This window comes from Gouania willdenowi, chromosome 15 (genome assembly GCF_900634775.1).
Source record: "Gouania willdenowi chromosome 15, fGouWil2.1, whole genome shotgun sequence".
NCBI lineage: Eukaryota > Metazoa > Chordata > Actinopteri > Blenniiformes > Gobiesocidae > Gouania > Gouania willdenowi.
This window is the reverse complement of record NC_041058.1, coordinates 11,104,963-11,131,929: the sequence shown is the minus strand read 5'-3', so window position 1 is coordinate 11,131,929 and position 26,967 is coordinate 11,104,963. Positions and strand designations below refer to the sequence as shown.

The 26,967-nt window shown below is 38.4% G+C and overlaps 1 protein-coding gene across 4 annotated transcripts; it reads left to right on the top strand.

The window, feature by feature from the left end:
- Positions 1-5,123: 5,123 nt before the first annotated feature.
- Positions 5,124-26,946, top strand: insyn2ab (inhibitory synaptic factor 2Ab). Of its 4 annotated transcripts, none has more exons than XR_003675684.1 (6): positions 5,124-5,215; positions 5,416-5,578; positions 11,501-12,641; positions 16,715-16,786; positions 26,031-26,431; positions 26,527-26,946. XR_003675684.1 is itself a non-coding variant. In XM_028469442.1 (5 exons), exons 3-5 carry the CDS (start codon positions 11,506-11,508, stop codon positions 26,212-26,214), a joined length of 1,392 nt encoding a protein of 463 aa, XP_028325243.1. In that variant the 5' UTR covers positions 5,133-5,269; positions 5,416-5,578; positions 11,501-11,505; the 3' UTR covers positions 26,215-26,467. The 4 variants fall into 4 exon arrangements, 1 of the variants encoding a protein (XP_028325243.1); XR_003675685.1 differs by having other exon boundaries at positions 5,127-5,198; XR_003675683.1 differs by having other exon boundaries at positions 5,133-5,269.
- The last annotated feature ends 21 nt before the right edge of the window (positions 26,947-26,967 follow it).

The window sequence follows — 26,967 nt, the reverse complement described above, 5'->3', positions numbered from 1 at the left end:
TATATAAAATGTGATGTAGAAATATCATTTCAGATTTTTTTAATGAATGCAATGAGAACTGCTTTAAGGGCCCATGTTTAGCTAAATCTACTTTTCTGTGCTTTAAACATCATAAAGTGCTATTTGGGCTTCATACACATGCCAAAAGTGTTTTTTTCATTGATTACCTCAATCGTTAGTTAGAGGGTGATTTACTCCTTTCTTACTGCAGGGTGAGCCCAAACACCTCTCTCCAATTTGATGACGCGTTCCCACTTTCATGACGAATTTGACGCGGCACTGAGCTGGAGAAGCCGCACCTCCAAGAAGCTCTCTGCTGTGATTGACATGTAACGTCCTTCGCGCAGTGCTTTGTATGTATTTTCTACAGTCTATGTATGTATCGGCGAACGCCCCGCCCCCACGCTCTGTCTCATGTTTATAAAGCAGCATGAGCTCGCCTACGGAGTGGGTGGGAGGAGGGCGGGCCGTCATCTGGCCCTACGTCACCGTGCGGGGAGGAGTTAGTCAGTGTCCCGTCTATGGACACGCCCACTTATGAATATGCATAAGTAGGCCGCAAATCAGCCTGTTTGTGTAGAGTTGCTCAGAAAGTGACTTTTCATAGGCTAAAACTGGAAAGAGTTCGTGAAAATAATCCTCAAATGCTGTGTTTTTTGGGGGTTCTTAGAACAAATAAAGATGGATTAATAATAGCATGATATGGGACCTTTAAACAGTTAAACAACTAGCTCTTTAGCAAATAAAAAGTATATTAATTTTGAGTAATCATCTGTATAGAAAATGACATAAATAATTTATTGTGTTCTTGAATGCATCATTTGGTAAAGTAAGATTCTTATACAAGGTTTTGTACCGGTTTAACATAAAAAAATGTAATGTAATAAACAGTCAATGTTTATCACATTCTAAATATTTTTTTTTTTGCTAAATTTTAATTGTGAAGTTTGACTGAGAGTTTTATTCTTTATTAATACATTTTTCCTGACCTGTAGGTTGACTTTATGACGTAAGATGTTATAAAGTATAATTATTGCCTGAAAGGAACCTGGCTGTCTTACTGTAAAATTGAGTATACAGCACTTATAGGTACTGCTGATTATGTAAAAATACTTCAATGACATTTCCAGCAAAGGCAAAACATCTTGATTAAGCCAGAAGTTGGGACCTGGCTGTATTGTTGGACATAGTAACGTTACTGCACTATCAACAGATAAAATACTGTAAGATACTGAATTGTTCTACATACATTTTCATGCTTTCTTTTCCCCTCTGAGCACAGATGTAATATTGTGGCTAACCTTAAATGTTTCTGTTCCTATGTGGTTGCTGCCTACAGTGAACCCATCCTTCTGAATAGTTTAGATAATTTTTTTTTATTTATTTATTTTTTAAATGCATGTTTACGGATTTGGCTGTGTTATAAAATGCTAATGCACCACTCTGCCTTCACCTTGGGATCGTGTACGGATCTAAAAGAGGCTTTTGACGGAACACACTCACCTTTGAGATTTAGGAGATAACATGAAAACAACAGGAAGAAATAATACAATAATATACATAATTTTTTGATTTTTTATTTGTGTGAGATTTGAGCTCAGTGTTGACTGTTAAAATCATCTGTATTCAGAGCAGCTCAGGCTCAAACTGTCCTCAGGGGTCTAAAAGTAATAAATGGTTAAGCTGACAATCATCCAAAGGTAGTGGGACCTTTTTCTGCATAAATCTGGACACTCGCCGTCTCGCCTTTGGCAGGTCAATAAACTGTGGAGAAGAGAGGACATCGAACACAGTGGTAGAAATGGAGGGTGGGGGGGGGGCTTCTCATGCTTGTCAACTCTGGGTTGTTCCACTCATTAGGCACAGTTAGATTAAGCTGCTGTTGAGATTAAGTAGGAGTTTGGTTGGCGGCAGGTTGATTGGCATGCAGAGCAAACAGTCAGAACAGTCAGTTCCTGCGAAGTCTTAGAGCAGGAAGCTCAGCGAGGAAGCTAGACAAACAAATCAGTAGACAGCAGTAATCAGTTCACCTCACGCTAGTCATTGCTTCCACGTTGCCTTAAATGTGAAGTACTTTTTTGCTGTTTCTTTAAGGGAATTCCTGCTGAGCTTTAGGCTGCCTGTACAAACACATAATATGCATGACAACAAGCTGTGTGTCTGCATTTAAAAATCCTTTAAAAAAAAAATAATAAATTCAATAAATTGAACTAATGGTCACCTTTAAAAATCTAAACATGAACTAAACAAATTGTGCAACTTATGAATCGATGGGCGACATTTCCTTCCAGAACGCCTGCCGTTGCACCTTCACGACAGATGGACGTAAACTTGCATCGACTTTTGTCAAGCGGCCAATAGTAATAAAATCTTTATTTTTATAAAGCGCTTTTCAAAAAAAACACTTTTACAATGAATGTACAGATGACGAAGAGAAAAGAGTACATGTAAAAATGAAAGTTTTAAGAGCCATTGTAAAATTAAAAGCAATATAATAAGTAGTTTTAGCAGTTAAAAGCAAGTTTGAATAGATGAGTTTTGAGGCGTAATTCGAAAAAGTCCAGTATGGTACACTTTTGAATGTCTTGAGGTACTGAATTCCAGAGGAAGGGGGCAGCTGCAGAGAAGGTAAAGTCCAACACAGCTAATGGACCACTTGGTCTGTAAAAATATGTCTGATTGGCTGAACAATATCGTCATGGTGCTTATATTCACCAGTTTGAATAAAGAGCAAAGCAGTGACGTGCCGTGAGCACTAGGGTTGGGTAGGCAGGGCGTTTCAAATCACTCAACTCACTGCACATGCGCAAAGACATAAAAACACGCTATGGGGCCAGAGGCAGAGCAGCAACGTGCTTTTGGGAGGGGGTGTGGCCTCCTCCTGCCTTACAGCGGAGTGAGACTGTGCAGTTTCTCTGCCGTACCAGGAAATAGCGATGTTTAGTCATTTAGGGTATGAAAAGCACAAAATGCTGACACTTTAAAACTTATAGGTGCTGTAGGTTATCGGAAATTGAAAAAATAAATAATTTATGATTATATTACAATTAAAAACAAATAATCAAAATATCAATTCACCCTTGGGTAGGCACTGCCTACCTTGCCTACCCTGACTGCACTGGAGCCAAGAGAAGATGCAGTTATCCAATGTCCTCTCATCACACTTTGAAATATATTGAAAGGTTATTATGGATTTCTGAACGCATTTGACCACACTTTAAGACACGTTTATTAATTGTTTGCTAATTGTTCGGATTGGTTTCAGCCCTCCAAAAAGGCTAGTCAGGCATCACACAGTCACAACTCGTGTTTGTCTTTGTTGGTTCAAACTTTATTGACCACAGTTCACAATGGCAGTAGACCACAGTAGACCAGTTCTTTACATTTTCAACTTTTGTTTTATTCATATAAAGGCCCATTTATTGTTTCATTAGGCATATATATACAATTAGAGATTAGATTGAAACTATCATGAATGGAGGAAAAAGCATAAGGCTGCTATAGGACACCCTGGTGAATTCTGCATTTGATTGTTTGGTCAACATCAGTGGCCTGGAGGTCATTTTCACTCTGGAACAGCTGAACCTGTTCCCCCAGGTACAAATCAGCAAATACTGGCTCTGCTGATAGGTCCTGTCCACCTCTCCAAAAGTATTTCCTTGTGTCCTGAAATCTCTTCCATGCTGATGACACTCTGCTAGGAGACACAACAGACCTGCTGGCAATGCTGTCATGTTGATATGCTATCCTGGAGTAGTTGGACTACCTGGGCAAACTTCTGTAGGGTCCAGGCATTGCACCATGCAGCCAGTAATAAATCTGACCTAAGCCAAAAGCACAACTAGAGGAAAAATCTGTCAGAAAAATTGAAGGAGAAAAAGAATGTTAGTGGTGTCCACTTGTAAAACCATTCCTGTTTTGGTGGTTGTGTCATTATTTCACACCGAAGCAGCTGAAACCGATACAGAATAAAAACAGTCATTAAAATATGTCTTTGCTGTCTTTTTTACAATTGTGCAATAGTAAATTCCCTACTATCATCACAGGTTTTAATTGTTTTCTGAGTTGATCCAGGGTCCGGTCATTGACATCCAGGAAAATAATCACCCTGATGTCATGAGCTTTTTTACAAGTTATTTGCATTTTTGTGTGAAATGATAAATACAATCTAGAAAAGCGGTTATGTCATTTTTCGAGTTTCCCTCCTTATGAATGACTCTGGAAGATCCTTATGGTTGAGGACAAGGGCAAAGTCTGTTTTAAATGCACAGCCATGTCATTTTACATATATTATCTTGTTTTCAGTGCAGACCTAGAGTCTGTTTACTTGGAGTTTGTGTTTTATGCAAATCTTTTCAAAGTTTGCCGCTACAAGGTTCAATCAGAAACACACAGACAACACACTTGCCAACATCAAATACCTCAGTTTTATAAATCTAACAATTTCCTACAAACCTGATAATGTTCATATCCCATAAGGACAAACTATGGTTTCCTATGAAGTTAAATTGCATGTAAAGAATGTAAAACAAAGCTACAAAGAAGATCTTGATATACTGTGCACTATACCTCTCTCTGTCCCTGTCTCTCTTCCTTTCTATATTTTCTCTTTGTTGCACTGTATCAATTACTCTCTTTTCGTCTTTTCATTTTCTCCCTTCTCTCTGAATCTCATTAACACTGCCGCCCCCCACGTCCCCCTTTTTCCTTTGTGAAGCCAAAGAGATACTTTCCCTTTTTCTTTGCTGGATTCACAATGCTTCACCACCTCTTATAAATAATGTGTCAGATGGCAAGATGTATAAAAGTATGGGGAAAGTGGGTATAGTAGGCACCCAATTAAAAGCACATTGAAGCTGTGTTCCACCACCCCCCAACCCCCCCCCCCCCCCTCCCGTCTCTCTCCCCCACTGCTTTTGTTGTATTATATAACAACTCAGTAACAGGGGACTCTTTCTGGGGTCCTTGCTGATGATGCAGCTCAGCAACTCTGGACTTTCCCTAACAGCTTGCATATGATCATCCACTCCTCATCGTCCCTCTCCCTCTTCCCTTTACCATATCCAGCCTCCCTCCCACCCTCTCCCTTACACGCGCACACACACATGCAGTCAAGCACAAATGCACAGGGATTGCAGCAACAGCATCAGCAGCAGCAGCAGCAGCAGCACCGCGAGATGGAGATCTCCAGTGTATGTGTGAGTGCCTGTTCCCGGTGAGTGCAGGGACAAACAAGGAAAAGAATGAGTGTCAGTGATGCATCAATGAGGTGTGTGAGGGTTTAGAGGGGAAGGAGAATGCTGTTAAAAGCAGAAGGGAGACATCAGATGAGGTTTTGAGCAATGACACTGTGCTGTTTTCTTTCCTCTCTACCGATAACCTGAATCTTTGCTGGATGTGCTACAACTCCTCCAGCTGTCACTGCACCGGCTGCCTCTCTCTCCGTACTCCTGGAGCCTATGAAAGCTGCCCCAGTGGCTGGATGTTATCCCGGCATTCAATAAATACATGGATGAATGTGGGGTCTGCAGGGGATCTGTGCTTTTTTGTCCCTTCCACCTCTGATCTGTTTCCCAAGGTAAGAGTTTTACTTTATTTGCATCTGACTTCCAGCCTTTGCGCCATTCCGTTTTAAACTCAACAAAGTTGGGATGGAAAACATGTCTTGATGGTTGTACGAGCCTTCATATTGCAGGTATGTGTATGAACCATAAAATGCACTGGATGTGTATAAAGTGGGGAGGGGAGGGGTTGGGGGGTGGGGGTATCTCTGCAACCAAGCAATTGAAGATTTAATGACTATTCAGACAAGCATGCCAAAGGTTTCTCGCCACAATTGAAAACGTGGATAAATACCATGTAATTTGACTTTGATTAATATACTTATCGTAATCCTGTCACAGCTGTGTTTGCCAGGCACGCAGAATTTATCAAGTGATTGCTCTATTTGTAAATTAGCATGGGCTTGATAGTAAGGCATACTGATGATGAGCATTCACTAATAGTCATTGTACACCGCACTGTAATCTGTGAGAGACATAATTTCAAATGAGACAACCGTCATACAGCGTGAGGTCATGAACTCTTTGACATACCCGATGAGTAGGCTTCTCCTGTACTTAAATTGATGTAATGTGCTTTAAGACTTATTATGACTAATGACGTGCAATCTGCAAGGCTCTAGGGTACTGCATCACATTCAGAGCTGCACCTCTATTTGGTCTCAGCATTGACTATTCCTCCCTCCCCTACCAGTCTCTCCCACCCGCATCTAGTCCTTTTCTGTCCCTCTATTTTCATCACGTATGCATTTAGTCCTTCAGTACCAAAAAGGACGATCGAATGTGGGCAGAACAAAAGCCTGCATGCAGCTGTGAGAACACTTTACCTGCAGCTATCAAAGTTATTCATAAACACACGGGTATACAATCATGCTCATATCTTGTTTTGGATAACCCAAAAGTAGCTGTGTTTCCATTACCCTTGAAAATGCGCAAAATCTAGATAGCGCAATAAAAACTGGGAATACAAGCACCTGAATTTCAAAATAACACTCAAAATATTGTTAAAAAGTTTTTACGCTTTCATGAAGAGGTTTTTCAGATGTTTTGATATTGAAATGTGTCGCAAAAGCGCTATGGAAACACTTCTTCCGCAAAAACATGTCACAGAATGTGACGTACATGGTCACATGACCACTTCTCTCTGAGTAAACATGGTGCGTGTAAACAGAAGCGGAGATTAAGACATTTGTAAGCATTATATTTTAGAGTTGTAACTGCCAGACGTGAAACAACAAAGGAATGTGGAGTATTATAAGGAGTTTTTTGAACATCCATCTTTCTATATCTTCACACTAAATACCTTTCTGCCTATCACCCACTTCAGACTTCTTCTCCACAAAGATCCATTTCAAATTCAGTGCTTTCATCCAAGAAAACCACCGATTGGAGTTCTAAAAGCCTTGCACTGCTCTTAAAGAGAAAGTTTTGCTCAGTTATACATGTTTGAAGTAAATGGAGTTATTTAAACAAACTTTTACATGTGTTGGTGCAGCAAGTTTTGAATTACAGCTGGAATATGACGGTCTTTGTGTGTGTGTTAGGGTGGTTCACAAAATACATTTTCACCAAATTTTGCCAGATTGCTTTTTGCCTCGTTCACATTGACATTATAAGCATCTGTACAAAAAATGGAGTCAATCGCTGCACATTTAAGGATGGCACACTTTTTCCACAGTGTTGATGTTTTTTTCTATTTTCAGAAATAATGTTTTAACTGTTTTTACTCATCTCTCTAATAAATCAAGGAAGGTCTGCGTGAGCATGCGCTTGTGTGTGTAACGAATAGCTCCCTGACGGGGTGTCTGATGGAGCTGAAACTTTTTTTTAACAGCTTCCACATAAACCGACTGTGTGCATCCATTATTTTTAACTTATTTGGTGTTGCAAAACGTTTATTTTAATTTTGTTTTGAATGTGGATTAGCCAAGACGGTATACCAGGAATGAAACCTATTCAGCTTTTGACCTCAGTGTGAGGGGGCGCTAGCGCACCAATCTGTTCATTTACAACCTCTGACAATCAGTAGAAGAAGAACCCGGAAGTGGTGAGGTAAGCAAGCAGGCTACGACTATGTGGAGGAGGCAGCGCCGTGGAGGACTCAAACTAGACTCGAGAAGAAAAAGGAGGAAAGAGAAACCGAGAAAGAAATGTCAGCGCGACAGGGATTACGAATAAACGGGACTATCTTGCAAAATTTGGAAAAAACATTTTTTTTTTTATACTATTATATTGTGAACAACCCTCGTGTGTGTGTATGTGTGCACGAGTAGAGTAGCTCTTGAAATTAAACTGGATTCGCTATTGTTTGCTTCCAAATTGCTGATATTGTGAAACATGGGGAGCGGTGGCAGCAGCCTGCACAATGAAGCATGTGCGTATAGGTGCTAGTCGTGTAATCTAAAAGTGCTCCCTGATGTAGCAATTCACAGCAGACACGGGGTCCTCTGCAGAGACATCCTGTCCTTTACATTGTGCCTATGAAAGCACAGTTGGTGCAAAGTCACCCTCGCTAATTTATGCTAATAGACAGTACAAAAATCCTGACAACGACGCACTCGATAGAAAGTATATAGGCTTCAAAGGTGATAGTAAGTGTTAGAATGTTAAATTTTCTTTCAATACAATATTTATCAGATCTTACCTAATAACTTCACCTCTAACGAGAGTGACTAAACTGTTATGTAGATATATCCCACGAATGCACTTCACTAATTATTGCATTGATGCAAAGATTCTCTAAAGGATGTAAATCAGGATGAGCAGAGGTGTCTCTTTCTCTCTGCTGTATACGCGATGGGACATAAACCATGAGTCAGCAGATTGGTAGACCTGCAATAGCATGAAAATGGATCCCCAACTTTCATTTACAGCCTATATAAACAGCCACATTTCGTCAACAGTGTGGACACATGATAATCAATCACTGTGCTGTATGTAGCTAAAGGGGCTTCCCCCCCGCTCCCCCCTCCCCATCATGTAAGCAGCATTTTGGTTTGAAAAACTGAAGGGCAATTGGAACAGACAACGTGGTCTGCTGGTACATAAGGAGATTTCCGAGGATTACTATTGCAATTTTAGATTCAATGCATAATTCATAATCCTTTGGATAGCTGTGGCCAAATCAGGGAAGGACCTCGGGTCATTAGCACAGATAGCTCGCTCTGAAGAGGAGAAGTTAGAAAAGGAGAAGAAGAAGGAGGAGAAGGAATGAGGAGGTTTCTCTCTCTGCTAGCTCAATAAGTCCATGTATCATATAACAGTCTCTCTCTCTCTGTCAGTTTGTCTCCATTTCGCTTTTCTCTGCGCATCTGACTTCTAACAATGGAAAGTCATTGAGGAGCTTCTTTTGAATCCCTTTGTGTGAATTACCATTTAGCTGCCGTACATGCCTCGCGTGACTGCACAAGGACTTGTATGCGCTTAGCAGAGACTTCCTGCAGATGTGATTACCTTTTCATTGGTGTGAGATTGATATTTCTGAGTGTGAAATAGTATGATCCCATGTGAATCAGTTCCAAACAAATTCTCTTTTTTTTTTTCATCTCCGGTACGACTTCTGACAAACAACTTACGCTTCATTTAAAGTGCACACAAAGCTGTTTCAGAACAAATACCACGGCTCAATGAAATTATTATTCCTAATATACAAAAGAAATGTTTGTTAATTCATGAAATGGTTCACAATGTTATGTGTGTAATGAAATTGGGTTAGCGGCTTCTGTTTGTGAAGTTTATTTTCCAGTCCTGCAATGAAAGTGCTGCAGTAAAGCACGAGCCTAAATGGTTTTATGCATTTTTAAAAAAGCAAAACAAAACAAAACAATTGCATCCAAATGTATTCCAAACCCTTACCATTAAGAGTTGTAATTGGTCTAACTTTGGACAGGTTATTAAGCGCAACCACATAATAGTACAATAAAATACAAAAGTGGGGTTCCACATTAGCCCCGTTAGCTAGTGTGTGTGTGCATTACTTTTTTGGGAGAATGGTTAGCATGGTGTATGAGAAACAGTTGATCACTAACTTTAACACGGAAAACCTTTCTGCTTTAAGATAAATTGTATTAACTAACCAAAGGTCAGCAGTGTGTAAAAACACACAAATGCCACATGGTTTTAACTTATGATTCTAAGCGTAAGTAGGTTGTTTACCCGACTGAAATCCATTACACATAATCATGAGAAATTACAATTAGAATCAAGCTCCAGAGTGGGACAACATTTTGTTATTTTCTCTATAAATTTTCACGAGAACAATCACACTGCAGGAATTGCTCTGTCCCTGAATGATGAAACATGATTGGATGCCCTTAATTTAGTGTGGCAATAAATTACTTATCGAGGCTTATTTATATCAGCCTGTTTTGTCTTTTGGAAATCATCAACTCACTCTTGCTGTTTCCTTTCAACTCTATCAGAGATTTCATTTTGCACTTCTTATACAGAACTGTTTCATGCTCTTACTATGAAATTGAAATCGTTTTCTCTTTTCCCAGTATGAGGAGTGACAAGAAACTAAGGAATTGCTATTGGCTTTTTTAGAAAACGGATTTGATGTGATAATTAGACAAATTCTGCTGTATAATGCAAGTATTTATAAAATAGATGTTGAAGCTGTTATCAGGCACCTTACTTCTACTAAAATTTCCAAACATCTTTTGTGAAACTTCTCAACATGTTTACCCCCGTTGACAGAAACGTGACTCTCTCAAAAAACCAACTCACTCCTTTCATGTCATCTTAATGTTTGCACTACAAAATGGACACCCTCGAAAACATTTTATCCATGCACAGTGGAAGTGAGAGCCTACAGGTGGAAACGCGTGGAATAGTTTGTCATCAGAATTGTAATATGCTTGCTGCAGTTCACAAACCACAGGGGAAATAAAATACATAAAGCCTCCCTCAACTAGTGGGACTAAACAACAACAATTCTAATCCATGAATACCTCCAAGTAATGTTATAAAAAAAACTTTCAAATAATAGACGACTTGCAGAGCAGTTCATATATAGATGCATATAATAAGATGCAAAGTAAGCATTTTAACTCTCCTGTAAGATAGTATTATTATCATTATACTTATCTTTGCAATAAAAACTAAATCAATGAATCGACAGTTCATAGTTATCGTTCAAATTGTAAACCTGTCAAGATACATTTCTGTATTTGGCGTACTGCATGTTGTCCAGAAAAACAATGTTGGTGATGATTACAATTGTTTTCATTATGCAAATGATGGCGTCACCATGTCGTCCCACATACCTTGATGTTAATGAAGTACGGTGCAACACCGATTTGGCATCTCTGACAATACATCAATGTGCATCTGGTGTTTTGTTTTTTTGTTTTTTTTTTCACAAAGTCGGCTACTGATCAAAGGAAGCGTAAAGAAACAATTCATGTTTGATGGTAAGCAGCAACTAGGAGAGCATAGCAAGCACTATTCAAGAACTTTTTTTTTTATCCATTCCTGCTATTTCTATACCTTCGTAATGTGGTTAGGACAAAGAGAATTAAAACATATGCGCTCAATGACTTAATTTGAATAAAAGTAGAGTAAAGCAATGTGCCAAACACTATACTACTTTAGGATAGAAGAAAAGACAAAGCTTTAAAATGGTCCATCTCATCTGTTTAAAAAAGACACACATTTAAAAATCTTCATGGCAATGTTAATCATGTTCTGCAGGTTAATATCTAGTTCATGTATTTAACTATGGCTGTCAGAGTCGTAATCTGCTGGACGTAGTTAAAAAAAAAGACTGCATTCACTGTTTTGCTTCAGACATCAAGATTTTATTAACTTGATAAAAGCTTTCTTTATCAAAGATATTTTCCCTAAAAATATCAGATCAAGGCCATCTGGAGCCGCATCTTGCTTCGTGTTTTTTCCCAACTGGGTTACACATTTTTTTTCTCTTTTATCTTTTTCAGAAAATATGGTGAGCAAAGAGGACACCACATGCATTGTGCTATCCAATTCAGACGATTCAGATTCAGAGACAGGTCCAAGCTTTGACGCAGCAGAATCAGGCAAGGACCAGGTAACCAAGAGAAACAAGGCTTTACAAGTGCGCTTTAAGGATATCTGTGAAGCTCAGAATGAGCAATGGGGACATCATTCAAGGTCCATTTCCTGTAAAGTAACCCACAGAAAGTACATGACCATGCCTGCCAGACGATCAATTCCAAACGTGACGAAGAGCACTGGGGTTCAGACATCACCAGATCTTACAAAACAATACAAGACTTTTCCTTTTGAGAGGAAAAAAGGACACACGTTTAAACATACAGCTTTGGTTGAAGATTACAAAGGTCAAAACAATGGTTTCTTAAGTGATATCAAGGCTGGAGGGGAGGACGAACAACCTGTCGGAGACCCTTCGAAGTGCAAAGGGAAGATTGTGGGGCAGACAAAAGCTTTGCTTCACCACACTGACGACAGTAGTGATACTGAGGATTTGCTTTCCAGCGCTAACTGTGTGGATGGAGCCTCATTCCCAGACTCTCATTTCTCAGGGGAGGGTCATCCAACCAGCCCTACTCCAAAAAGTGAAGCAGATTATCAGGTTTATCGAACCAGAACCAAACACAAAGGATTACCCAAAGATGACATGGAACCTGGAATTTCGTCAAAGCGCCATTTGGCTGACTCTGATTTTCCAAAGGGCACAGCTCCCGATGCTTGGAACTCTATGACTCAGGTGGAGTCTTTTGGAAGCCCATCTATAAGCTGTAAAAGGAAAAAGGGGACGCAACTCAACGAACAACACTCACAGACACTTCCTCATAGTGCAAAATGCTCCGTACAGTCACAGGGGCAGTGTCGAACAAGGCATGTGTCCGCCTCTTCTAAACTCCAACAAACTGTTGGGGAGGATGAAAGCTTTGCTTCCAGGGGCGCGGGGGCCTCTAGTTTTGGGAGTAGCCAACAATGTTTACCCTTATCTGGAGACAAGGATATTAAAGCACAGCTTCAGGCCATGGAGTGTCTTGTCAACTCGAGCCAGGAGACCATCAAGGTTCTTCTTGGAGTTATTCAGGAGTTGGAGAAAGGCGAAGCACAGCGAGATGGGTGAGTTAAGACTTTTAAAGCTGCGATATCTAAACTTACACAGTCATTTAGTTCATGTTTTTTGGTGTTTTTATACCTTTGCTATAACTTTTATAATTTTTATTGAATGTGCATGTTGTAATCCTCAAAAAAGTGAAATGTTTTAGAACAGTGGTTCCCAAGCAGGGGTACAGGAGCACATTGTAGGGTGTTCTCGGAAATATTTGATAATTAATGTAAAACAAATTGGGAAATGTTTGTTGGACAAATATACAAAAATACAATATTTTCTTGTGGTTATTGAAACAGGATTATTTTATGCTGAAGAGGCCATTTTGACAATAGGAGCCAATAATTAGCTACATTTTACAAAGTAGACTGTATTTCCATGGTATTTAAATAAAATGAAATGAAAAAAATCCACTTTAAATTCCACTTATTGTTTTAAATTTGTAGATGCAGCTTAGGAAACCAATGGTGTGAACCAATGAGACACAGTGAGGGGTTTAGGAGAGCACTCAGTTCCACAAATGAAAAGGCATATGAAATTATGGCGAGGGTAGTTATTATGATATGAAGAGGGGGTTCAAATGATTTGACAAAAAAGCAAAGGGGGTACATGGGATAAAAAATATTGGGAACCAGTGTTTTAGAAGATAAGAATAACACATTGATCAATATCAGAAGTAGAAAGTGAAATATTAACACGTAGAATGTCTCTGTCAAAACTAACTCAGAATATGGTCAGAATAATCTTTTAAATCTGTTGCTAAATATGCTGCATCATTTCCAGGCCAAAATACTACACCATATTTTGCCAAACATTGAGTTTGTTTGTCTTTAAAACCTAGCACAACAACACAAAACAATGTTTAGATGCTATTTTATTCACGTTCAAGGCAGAGCAGCATCCTGGAACAACTCTGTGGAACTACATTTTAAAAGCCCAATTAGTTCAGCCTCGTAACAGATTTCCTTTCATCTACACAAGACTCGCTTGCTGAAGTGCCTACAGTGTTCTACTCCCGTATTGTGTCTCCATGTTATTAAAGAAGTGCAGTTCAAGTGTAATGGAGTTTTCCTCTCATTAGGACAGCACCTTTTTATTTATTTATTTTTATTTTTTGATGAACCTAACTTTGAAATGAAGTTGAACAGGGAATGACTAAAGTGCCTAAGTCATTTTATGTCGTTTTGTGAAAAACACTAAAAAAAAAATCTGTTGCATTTTTTTAGATAGACATGCAATCTCAAAATGCAAAAAAAACTGAGACAGTTTTGATATGTACATTTCTATTATTGTTATTTGTGTATAATTGAGGTATTGTTTGTATTGTTAGCTCAATGATTTATTCATGAGTTGTTGAGTTATGTAGAGTTTTATAGCAAGTGACATTCAGAAATGAAATGCCTTTAAATATTCAATGCATAGAAACCCAAGATTTTTGCTCAATAGATAATGTTATTTAATGGTGGCATGAACACACAAATCAAATTAAACCAAGTTTTATTTCTAAAGTGCTTTACAACAGCCAAAGTTGACCAAAGCGCTGTACACAATAAAAAAATACAATTTAAAAACAGCATAGTACAGTATTAAATTAAAAACAGAACATTATCACATTTAAAACAAGTGCTACAGAACTATGTATCAAACACCTTTCTAAACAGGTGAGTCTTTAGTTTAGCTTTGAATAGGGGCAGGTCTTTGATGGCACAAAACTCAAGAGGCAACGAGTTCCAGAGTTTTGGACCTGGCACAGCAAAAGCACGATTGCCCCACTGTTTGTATCGTGACCTGGGCACCTTGAGCAGGTGGTGTTGGGCAGAACGTAGGGCTCTGCAGGGCTGGTGAGGGGTCAAAGTCTCACATAAATATGCAGGTGCGAGGCCGTGGATGGAACTGAAAACAAAAAGCAAAAGTTTGTACTGGATTCTGAAAGATTGGGAACCCAACCCAACACTACTAAAGCATCTATTTATCTTACCAGTCTATATATGATATTTGCATCATATAATGAACCATTGTTTCAAAAATATTAACTTTCGACACGTGCGCTTCATGACAATGTTCCTACAATGTTTTCCTATCCAGGTGTTGCTAACTTTGCACTAAACATGTTTACAACAGAGGGACATTAGACCATACATAAAACATCACAGGCCTCTAGAGACAGTGTGTCATGACCTTACAGTAGCCTTCCTTAACATGCTCAGGAAAGTTCACACCGGCAGAACGGCGGGAGAATAAGCACAAGGATGAGGACAGTGAACCTGCATTGAAAATGGCAGGACAAATCCTAGGACTAATGTGGGCTAGAATTGGGTTAGGTTAGTTTAAGTCCACTCCATTCGAGGAAGGCTTATCACGTGTCAAACTCATGGCCCGGGGGCCAAGTCTGGCCCTTTGGATCATCTAATTTGGCTTGCAGGAGAAAGTAAAAGTGATGAACAAAACATGAATCATTGTGTAAATGAAACTCAACCATATTTGCAGGAGCTCACAGTTTTTTTTTGCATGATTGTTAATTTTTAAAGTGGGGGAAAAAAACTGAAAATTCCTACAAAATCTTGCAATTTTCTTCAATTTATGATTGAATTTCCCTCAATTAAATAGAAATTGGTCACAAAATCTAGGAAATTCAAAGTCAACATCCTGTTGGGACTGATATATATCACGTATTGCTTGGATATGGTTGGTTTCTTACATATTGTGTATTTATGTATACAAACAAGTGCAATCTACTGCAAAATAAAGTTGAAATTACTCATTTTCTTGCATAAAATATGTGGCCCACTTTGGATAAAACTGCTCCATATTTGGCCCCTGAACTAAAATTAGTTTGACACCCCTGTTCAAAAGAAACTATAAACCTAGAGTGTCTCATTTGGCATTTCATTTCTGTCTCACAGTTTAACATGTATGTAGGGTAGATACATGTTATACATGCAGCTCAGTGGTAGAGCATGTTGTCCAGTAACCAAAGTGTTGGTGAAAAGGTTTGAATTCCGCTCTCATCTAGTCATTCTTGTTGTATCCTTGGGCAAGGCACCTTACCCACATTGCCTTGTATAAATGGGTATGAATTGTGCATGAATGTTGGTGGTGGTCAGAGGGGCCGTAGGCGCGCAATAGCTGCCACGCTTCTGAAGTTATGAGTGTTGTGAATGAAGAATGGTTTCTGTGATGTGCTTTGACTTTCAAACGAAAAAATATATAAATCCAAGACATTATGATGATTATTTGTGTCCACAGTGGTTGTAGAAGTGAAGTTTATGACACCAAAGTTGTGAGATCAAGGTTGCTTCTATAGACGTGGGTGGACCTTGTGGACAGCGAGCAACGGTCCTTGTACGCGGATCTCTAAAGACACTTTATTTAGGAACAGAGTGGGATGAATGAACTTGTTGACCTTGAGTTCCCATCCGCATTTTCGATCCACAGAAGAGCTTCTTTATTTTTCTCTCAATGAGGTCACCTCTCATGTCATGGCGAACACTTGAGGTCCAACCCTTCCACATGTCATCTATCAGGTTGAAGGGCTACTTTGACAGCAAGCAATTACATGTGCAGACCCCAGCAAAGCCCCTCCCATCATGGCCCTTACACTGCAGTGCACTATTGCATGCAGTGACATACGGCATGAATAACAATGCACACCTGCATGCTACTATGATCACAATGGTGGGAGTAGGAATACAAATATGAAGACTTACGACAGTAGGTGAGATGTTAGTAAAAAGTCTTGTTGATAGTTTTGTCGGCTAATTGAACTTGATGAGACATGAAAAGGGTTGTACATCATACGTCAGAGTGACTGGGGATTGATTATTTTCCGAGATGCATCACTTGGTTTATTAATATATACAATATCGTATTAACAGAGGCACACGGGGCTTCTCCTGATACCGCATAGCTTAATAAAGTAACCCAATTATGGAAAACTATGGAAACTACAGACTTTATGAGACTATGGCATCAAGCCACCTGCAGTAAATAAATATAGATGAAAACAAAACCTAAAAAAAGTGAGAGAAAATGAATCTTTATCAATCTGTCACTGAAGATCACATATCTTTCTGTCTTCCCACAGGCTTTCCTACCGGACGGGTCAAGACACAACTAATTGTGACACATGTCGAAATAGCGCCTGCATCATATACAGGTACCTTTGTGTTGGCAGCAAATCATGGCTGCATAAATGATGCTTTTAGTGAAATGAATACAGTCAGAGTGAATGGAGTCATACAGAGAGGTACTTTCCAAGCCAGAAGATGTCAAAGTAAAAGCGATGAATGGCATTCACTTGCCTTAATTGAACACAAAAATGTTTTTTTTCCTGAAACCCCCACTTTTTTTGTCAACCTTTTTTTTTTTATTGATTTAAAGAAAAGTTAAATGTTTCCTAAATGGTCCTTGTACAGTAACTTATGATACATAAATGAGGTCTTTTTTTTTTTTACTTTTTGTGATTTTTTAGAATTACAGACATAAACAATTACATATGCAGAAGTCTGTTTTGGGATAGCTTTTTTTTAGATTTATCACCAGTAATGTGAGGATGTCCTTTGAAATAGCTCACTTATAATGATCAACAGAAAATTAGTGTTTTAGATCAGGTGACGGTCAATACCTGTGTTAACTGTAATTAATGAATAACTGTAATTATTGCAGCTTTTCTCTGCATATCAAACCCACTAAATTACATATTTCTTGTGGAATCACATGCCATTTCTTTCTCAGAGCATGATGGAGTTTATCCACAGTGTTTGGCATTGGGATACGAGCGCAAATGGCGATGGGCCGAGCAAATATGGCAATCCTGATTATGTGTGATCATTGGTGGTCTTCCAGATCTTGGTCTGTCATGAGTGGGCTTTGAGTTACGAAACTTGTCCTCAGCCTACCAATGGTGGACTTGTGCGTGATGAGACGTCTGGCAACGTTCCGAGACATCAAACCGGCATCAAGCAATACCAGTGGCACGTTCATATCAAATGTTACCATTTCCTTTTATAGACCCTGGATACACAAAGCCGTCATTTCTGATGTCATTACAATATTACGCAAAACCTGCTGCACATACTTTAATTTTTACACCTGCTCGCCTTCACACATCCTTGTGTTTGTCTGCAAAAAAAAAAAAAAAAATGCATCATCAGTTACAAATCACCAGTTTCATTTTGTGTCTCAGTAGAAAATTCAGCTGGACAATTAACCCCCCCCATCTAAACCATGCATTTTTGTTCAGTATATTTTGATCTTTTGTCCTTGGATAAAACTGATCTGGTAGAACATGCTTTTGACTTTGTGTTTACAGACAATAGTAAACAACGTGTAATACTCGACATGGTTGGCGGGTATAAAAATACCTACTTCCAGCATAAAGCTTAATGACGACCAAATCCTAAACAAGCCCACACAATAACCCAGTTTGAACAAAAAGAAAAGCGAAAAGCTTCCCTTTGTCAATATCTTTCCACATGTAAAATACTGCATGAAGTACTGTGACAGTTTGAAGCCACTACAGATGAAGCCTTAGTCACAATTCAAAAACATGGTTTAACAGGCGCTAACAGCAAAAGGGAAAAAACGCATTACCCCCTTTTGGCAAAACCCAATATAACACACATTGCAAAAGGAAAACAATTTAAATTTTCCATTCGGACAAATAGTCATATACACTGTAATTAGAGATAATGTTTTTTTTATCAGCAGATAGTTTCAGTCCACCTAACATGAACTTATAAACTATTTTATCCACTCATCCATCAGTGAAGACAGTGAACATGTGGCCCTAAATACACTTTGGACAGATGGACTCTACTTAAATAGATCTGGGACAAAGCTGCTCACCTTTAACACGCAGTACCCTTCCATCCAGCTGTTCATTTCTCTTCCAAACTAAAAGCCGAAGGGTTGTGCTAGGCCAAAAATAAAAAAATTTCTTCACTGTTTTTCTAATGAAAATTGGGATTCTAATTTAATCTTCTCACAAAACTGGAAATTAAAAAAAGAATGGCAGGATTCAGGCAACCTTTGAATACAACCATCCAACAAATATACATATACAATAGTTTCTGTGATAATCTACAGCTTCTCTGGATAAACTTAGATTCAGGCTTGCACTGAGAAAAAGAAACGACTCCTATTTCCTGCTCTGCCTTCCGTTATCTCAACATTCCATCACTGGCAAAGGGTTCGGAGGTGATATCAGATAATGATTTATATTCCCAACTGTGAACACATTCAGAATATCTTTTTTTTTTTTTTTTTTTTATCACTAATCGAGTATGAACACCAAAGTCATTTCTCCCAGTGGCAAGCTGAAAAAGAATCCAGCACTTGTTTGTTTTCCTAAACTTATCTGTGAATGTGTATCTCAGGGAATCATTTATAAGAAATTTCATCAAAAACAAATATGTAATTTTTATAAAATAATGTTTTCAAAAAGTGTTCTCTATCTTATGTCAATTGCTGTATTTTATGTTTTGTAGGTTCTTCTTCTTACCATCATGATAACCAAGCAAAGTGAACCAGTTATGTCCTTGACATGTGCAAGTATTTCTTTGTAGAAGAAAAAAATGTCTTTAGTCAACTCTGAGAAAACCAGAGCGTACAGCTGAAAAGATAGTTATATATGGATCTCTAAAGGAAGGTGCTAACTTGTTATATCTCTCCATTATTAAACACTTGTTTTTAACACTTCTGCGTGGAGCAGAACTGTTTTGGTAATTAGGGATGCAATCTATTGTGGTTTATTTGAAATAGCAAATGCTGCTCTTTATTGTCCTTCTGGAAACCGCAAGGCACAAAAGTTTGACAACAAAGTAACAAGGAAACAATTTTGAACCTTCAAAGCTAATTAACAGCAACCAAGAAGGCTTCAACTGAAATAAATGCTAGCTGTAATTGACTGTATCCATTTTGAATGTCAACCACCAACACAATCACGGAGTATTAGTAGTAGTCTGTTCAGATGTGTGGTCCAAATATAAGTTCCAACATGGAGTACCACGACTACACCCTACCAGGGAAGCTTCTTATTTTAATGACTGCCTGAGGCTGGAATGCTACTGTACTGTAAAAGCAGATGTGGAAATTTCTACGGATTTAGTTGCACCCTGTCACTGCGATTTAAAATATATATGTTTGATAATCTTTGCTTTGTTCAATGCTCAGTTATAATGATGAAGTCAGCTGTCAGTACTTCTTTGACTTCACAGTATTGGCCAGTCTGAGTCAGTCATATTCCTGAGAGAAATGTAAATGATGGACGTTTCCTAAGCAGCACGTTTGAAGGGTGCTACGGTTCTAGGCCACTCATATGTTTGCAATAGCCTCAATCCTGCAACTGTCAGAACATTAAGCTTTTTTAGAACACAATAGAAGGATAGGGTTGAATAGAGTAGAATTTAAATGGGGGAGATACAATTGTACTTTGATCCAATACAGCGAATGCAACTGATGTATTGTACAAAGAGTTTATAGATATTGCTACTGTATTCTAGCCTTCAGTGTATAAAAAATAAGTTTACGCCTTAATGTTGCATATAGACAGATAGATAGATAGATAGATAGATAGATAGATAGATAGACAGATGTGTATATGATTACAAGAATTGATGATGGCATCAAAAAGAATTATATTGCTAAATAATTGCGTTGACATTATTAATTAAAACAGTGCAATAATGAGCCATGGCACAATGGTTTAAAAACACTGCCTAATGGCACGTTCACACCAAATGCGTCCAAAACGTCAACAGCATCAGGTTAAATAGACACTATATGGTGGAGCGTCGAGAGGTCCTGCTGCGCATCCCACACCTCCGTGTCGACCAATCAGGAGCTTTCCCCAACCATAACGAATTCAGAATAATGAACAAAAAAAACATTAACCGGAGACAGATGGACAGGCGCTCTTCTGCTGGAATAGAGCGTCTGTAGTTGGTGTCCTGGTAGGAGATGCGAGCGCCAATGCGGTTCAGGGGGGTGGTCAAACTGGGCACGAGAAACACCGAAGTAGCGCTGAAAGTGACTCTCGTCCGAACGCAGCTCTGGTGACTCCAGAAAGGGTGCCGAGGCGCAAATAAAGCCAAGCCACTCTCTCGATAATCTAGAGCCGATGAACTGGAGTCAGAGGTGGCGTGTTCCTCAAGGAACTCCAAACTCCACTCACCACACTTCTCGATAGCCCTCTGACATCACAGTGTACACACTAAGTCACACCAAAATACATCCGACTGGAAACACCACCTTCTCAACACAATAATGTTGCTCCCCACTTCACAGTCACTGGGTGAATTTATGAATGTATCATCAATTGTATGAACACCACTGGCAACAGAAAAGCCCCTCCCCAAACACACTCAACGTGCTCTCTTCCCAACTTGCTTGGACGCACGTCAAGAGTGTCTTCGACGCTGGTGACAAGCGTCTGATTCAATGAGCACTGAACGTCCATCTAGGGCGTGAGGCACAAGTTTGACGCCTGAAACACGTTTGCTGTGAGCGCAGCATTACTCTACTCGCTGATTTACATTAGAGTCCTCAAGTCCTCAAATGCCTCAATTTTGAAAAGGCAACCAGTATGGTACAAATATACGGTATAAGTATGCGTTTGGGTTTTACTGATTAAAACGCCAAGTTGGAAGAAGATCTTAAATATCATATAGCTTGTCTTTTTGTGATGGCAGTGACCCAGATGGTTATGGGGGTGTTGCAGAGAGTCATTGAATCTCATCTAATCGTAAACGTTGTGATTATGCTTTCCCTTAATGCTCAATACGCAGTCATAGGGTGTGGTTGCCATTGGAATAATGTGAATTAAACTCTTAAAATTAACCAACCGATCAATCAAACAATCCATCAACCAATTGTCACCTACATTTAGAAAAGAAAACAACATACTTTCTCCTAAAATGATGAGTTATTGAATTATAGCTGAATCCCAAGTCCATTTTTCCCAGTGTTTCAAGTAGAATTACAAGTCAATCTGTTCATCTGTTGGTCTTTTCTAGGCTCCGCAACTCCTCTGACAACATCCACCCACCAATTCTTTACTGCAGCGCCTCATGCATCACTGTAATAGGCTGACATACTGACATATGGCATGGCAGGAATAGGAGGGATGGAGGTGCTGAGAGAGGACATCATATAGAAATAATCACTGACATCATTATGTCAGAGTGAAAATAGTTTTCAGGTGGAGCTGCATCAACCGCATCTAAAAAAAAACTAGAATGAACGACATTCAGCGGTGATTTGCATTTGTTGTTTAAGCAAATGAAATCAACTCAAAGCACAGCAGGAAGCCTATATTAATCAAAAACCGGCGAAGATCAAAGCCTCAACGTGAGCTTCTTCTATTCATGTCCCACTGTGTTGAATAAAACCCAGAATTTGAATCAAACTATACAGTGTAACCTTTCCAATTTGAAGTGAACGACGACTTTGAAGAGCAGTTAAGTGTAGGTGGAGGCAATGGCATGAAGTTGAATATGATGAGACGCAAGTAGCTAATTAGCATGGGAGTCCCATGCTGACATACTGATGCTCTTTTTTGTTAACCAGTTGTTAAGATTGCCTTTTTCTATTCTGCTCTGATTAATGGTATTGGTTTTTACCCCAGTCTGTGTTGTAAGCATAAAACCACGAGAGGCGGGCAAAAGAAAAAAATAGAATTAAATGTCTAGACTGTCTTGAGATTCGCGTGTATCACAATGTGTGTAACATATACCATAATGGAAAAATTATTAGTAACATAATTGATAATGTTGACTACAAAAAATTGCATCGACGCGTTGTTTAATGTTGTAAATTCATGATAAAAGCAGGCCGGCCGCTGCTTTCTCCTTCATTTTTGCTTCTTCACCATTTGCATGGTGAAGAAGCATTGCACAACAGAAGAAGAACCAACCTAAAGTCTCAAAAGTTTGGGACCACTTCACTGAAAACTTATACTACACACTTGAGGTATAAATATATTTACAGTCACTGTGTTTTATGGCACTATATTATGTACATCATATTAAGAATTAAAAATTTTTTCCGAATGAACAAAGCAGACAAAAGCAATTTTAACATCTAGATTTACGGTACATGGCATAGGAGAATTCCTGTAAGTTATCACGATTCTCGCTTTAAGACAAAAAATTAGTATTTCTTTAGTGGTACATCAGGTATTTCTGCTGATACTACCCAACATTAGACCTTCACCACTTTTTTGGCAAAGAGCTGTATTTGAACTGTAAATGCCAAAGGGGGAATAATGGGACTTCTTTCTCCCTTGTGTCAGATGCAGAAGGGAAGAAAAAAGAAATAGCCATGAGGAGGCCTGTACTGCTAGATGAATACAATTTGGCATCCTAAAAAGACTTCCCATGGCACAGATATCCATCCCAGTGGCAAAAATCAATGGTGCTCCTCACAGCACGACTACAGACAAACAAACGGTCCACCACTGATCACAGCTACAGCTACTCAGGCTGCATAACTAAAGAGATGATTAATCTGCTTTACCGAATACCCTGTTCTCCAGCCTCCTGCAGTTTCACTCTGTTTGGTGTGTGTGGAACAGATGATCTTAGATATAGAGCTTTTGTCTGTTGAAGCACCTGCTCCTCTGTATATCTGGTTTGAACAATAACGCCTCCAGCTTCCCAGCTTGGTGTTTTTGTCCAGGGCGGACCGTAATTGCTGTGATTTGCTGCTTGAGTAATTGCTAAATAATTTCTGCTGTGGTTCTGCTCAGAATTTGGTCTAATCATGTTATTTGACCCAAAATAGTCAGACGAATAACAATTGGTGACATAAGACGCTACTTTCTAAAATAACTCAATGAAGATGAACCAAAAGGAAATTCAATATCCTGCTTTGTATTGCATTAAATAACAGGTATTACACAGATTAAGATGTTGATTCTAATGCAAAAACAGTGACCATAAGAGGAAGAAAATGGGGAAATATCCAGTGGTTTATAGAGAGCATCGAGAAGTCTTTATTAAACAACACAAACGAGATCATTTTTTTTTCTGGAAATTTGATCTCCTGACATGTTTTGCCTGTCAACGGCCAGTCTTCCTCAGTCGCAATTGCGGAAATTTCGTGAAAAAAATAAACGAAACCTTAACCTTGTCAAAATGAACTTGCTGGAATGAAGACACTCAACAGCCTTTCACCTTTAGATCTTTTTTTGCATTACCATTGAATGACTGATGACTGAAGTCTTAAAGAGGAAAAATCTTTTCTTAACTGACACACCCAGGAATCATTATGTCACTTTGAGTAGCACATATTCTTTAGTGAACTAATTACTCTGCCCATCAAAGGGTTTAGCTTACCAGAGCTAAGCTTTGTACCTCAACCGTGCATTTCTCCGCCCGCAGACAGAAGAACGCCGTGTTTTTGACCTTCTCTTGTCAGATGTCATTGCTTTTGGCAGCTGGAGTTCTCCCGCCTACATTTAATCCCCCTGTTATCTGACTGGCAGCATTCACTGCATTTCTTAATATTTATTCATAAGGATTGCAATGAACAAAATCATAAAAATGCAGATGTTAAAAAAGATTATTAGTTTTTGGTTACATTCAGTATAATTCTTTCAAACAGTGTTAATTTTGACGAAAATTTTTCATCTACTACGTATTTTTTTTCCTAAGGAAGGTTTTTCAGACATTTTGTTATTAAAATGTATCGCAAAAGCACTATGGAAACACTTTTTCTATTAAACTATGTCAAAATATATTTAGATTTTTGTCAACTAAAAAAAGGCAACTATAATTTTGTCACATGGGACAAAATCCAATCAGGACTCGTGATCATGTGGTCTTAGGCATTGATCGCATCAAATCAGTCTGTGTGTATTTAGAAACATTAATACCATACCATATTATGTTGACTAATGGTAATTGATTCTTTAAAAAAAAAATTAAAAAAACTCTTATCTTGTATATTTTAGTTAATCATATCTGTAACAAAGTCCGTCGACTTAATTGACCAAAACTAGACTATAACTAAAATAGTCCTGATGACTAGATTTAGACTAAAACAAAGTTGTATTTTAAAATAAAAAATTAAATTTGCTGTCAAAATGAACACGGCATTCTAGTGGTTTGTTTGTCTTGGTATTCATTTGTGACCTTTGTAATGCATTAAATTAAATTAAATGAATTAAAGGAAGATGCTGTCTGATAATACATTTATGCCTTACTTGAATACAGGCAGTTATTCAGGGTGTGCTTGGCCTCTCCATGTTCTCATTTAAATGGGATTATGCTGAGATTTAATCAGAGAGAGAGTTCAATTTTGGTGCCGAACAAAATCCGGCATTGACCAGCATGGGATTACAACTCTTGGTTGTGAATGCTGATGTACGGACAACCCACATTCACGTTTTCAATGCATTCAATAATTTCTCAAAGCAAATATAATCTATGCAGTAACAGATCTTTGACTGGAGGCTTGTGGAATGCAGAGATGATGCAAAATGACTATATATTACTTGAAGGAGTCTGAAATATAAAAACGATGCCTTCGTAGAATGTGCTGCCAAGCAGAGGTGAAAATAACGGATTACAAGTACATCACGATATTGTAATTGAGTTGCTTTTATGGGTACTTGGAATTTTTTTTTAGTATATTTGTACATCAGTAATTTTAATTGTACTTAAGTATGTTTTAAAAGAAGCAAAGTAATTAATTGCTTTTGTACACCCGACCATTACTGAGTACTTTATTATTTTTCGTAATTATATTTTTTTCTATTTCATGATCTTCATTGAAGGTAATGCATATGTTCTTAGTCGTGCCTTTTCTGATGAAAGCCCAGCCACTTTCTTGGGTTCAGTTTGTGGTTTCCATATATTATGTTTTTACCCACATTGCACTGTTTTAGAGTTTATCAATTTTGCTATACTTAGAGCCTGATTTTTTTTTATTTTTTTTTTTATTGTACATTTTGGCAAACCTTTAATGTTATACAGATGTCTTTGTGGAGAAAAAAAAAACAAAAAAGTTCTAATCTTAAGTTTATATATGAGATGTTTACTGAATGCAAGGGAACCGTGGCAAGATTTATTACCAAAAACAAAGGTGGGGGGTGAAAGTAACTAGTAACTTTTACTTTGAGTACTATGTAATTGAGGTACTTTTTACTTGTACTTGAGTATTTTATGTGTGAATTAAGTGTATTTCTGTAGAATTTCAATCAAGTAACAGTACTTCTACTTGAGTAGGATGTATCAGTACTCTTCACACCTCTGCTGCCATGGTACCGTTAGAAAAATAATAGAGTAATAATGAAAAGTCAATCAACCACTAGACCAGCATCTTTTGCCCTTAAAAGTGTGTCTTGTTTTGTAAAATGAAGGATCTAAACTTCTGCCTTTTTTCTGCTTATATTAAAGCGTGGAGCTAGACTTTAAGCTGCAGGAAGATAAGCTGCTGCCTCTGATGAAGAGACTGTGTCCCTCAGACAGACAACAATGCCCGTCTCTGCCTTACTCTAATGAAGTGTTCACATCGACTCCTAAACACAAATCCAAGACTGACACCAAAAAGCATGCTCGTTGGAAACTCTGGTTCCTCTGAATAAAAACACTGATGCTCAGCAAACAGTCATAGGACTGGGTTCGTTGCTATCCCTGCTTTCCTCCAAGTGGCTCAAGAGATATTCAGATCATCAGCCCATGGACAATGATGGAGACTAAAATGATTTGGGGAACTAAAAGATTTTTTTATTTCTGTCTTCTGACCTTTTTTTGGCCTAATTGCTTGGACAGGATCAACACACATCTGGCTGAACGAGGTGAGCTCGCTTTATTTTATTTTTCTTTAGTAGACTGGTAAAATGTACCAATGATTCTAATGAATGAATTCAATTCTGGTCTTTTTATCCTATAGAGTCTATTGCTTGGCAACAAGAGGAGGCACCATGTAGAGGGTCTCTTTTTTATGAGCGAAGCTATAATCCCTGGATGGACAAAAGCCCGATTTCCAGCAAAGCACAAACATTTGACTATTGTGAGAAACATGTAAAAGTCTCTGGACTGAGCATGTCAGTATTTCAGGACTGTTGTTACGCTTCAGTATAATTCTCTTGTCTTCCCTTCAATCTTAAATTACCCACACGTCTCAATTGTCTTTGTGAGGGAACATTTGCTTGAATTCAGGTGACAACTATGTTCTCCCACTCTGTATAACTTTGTTCCATTATTATTCACTGTCATTCCTGTTAAACACACATCCTTCATTTCTACATTTGACATCTTTATGTGAAGTGTAACATGAAAAAGATGTTTTAATATGCTTGGTGTCCTCCTCTTGAAGCAGGTATAGATGTAA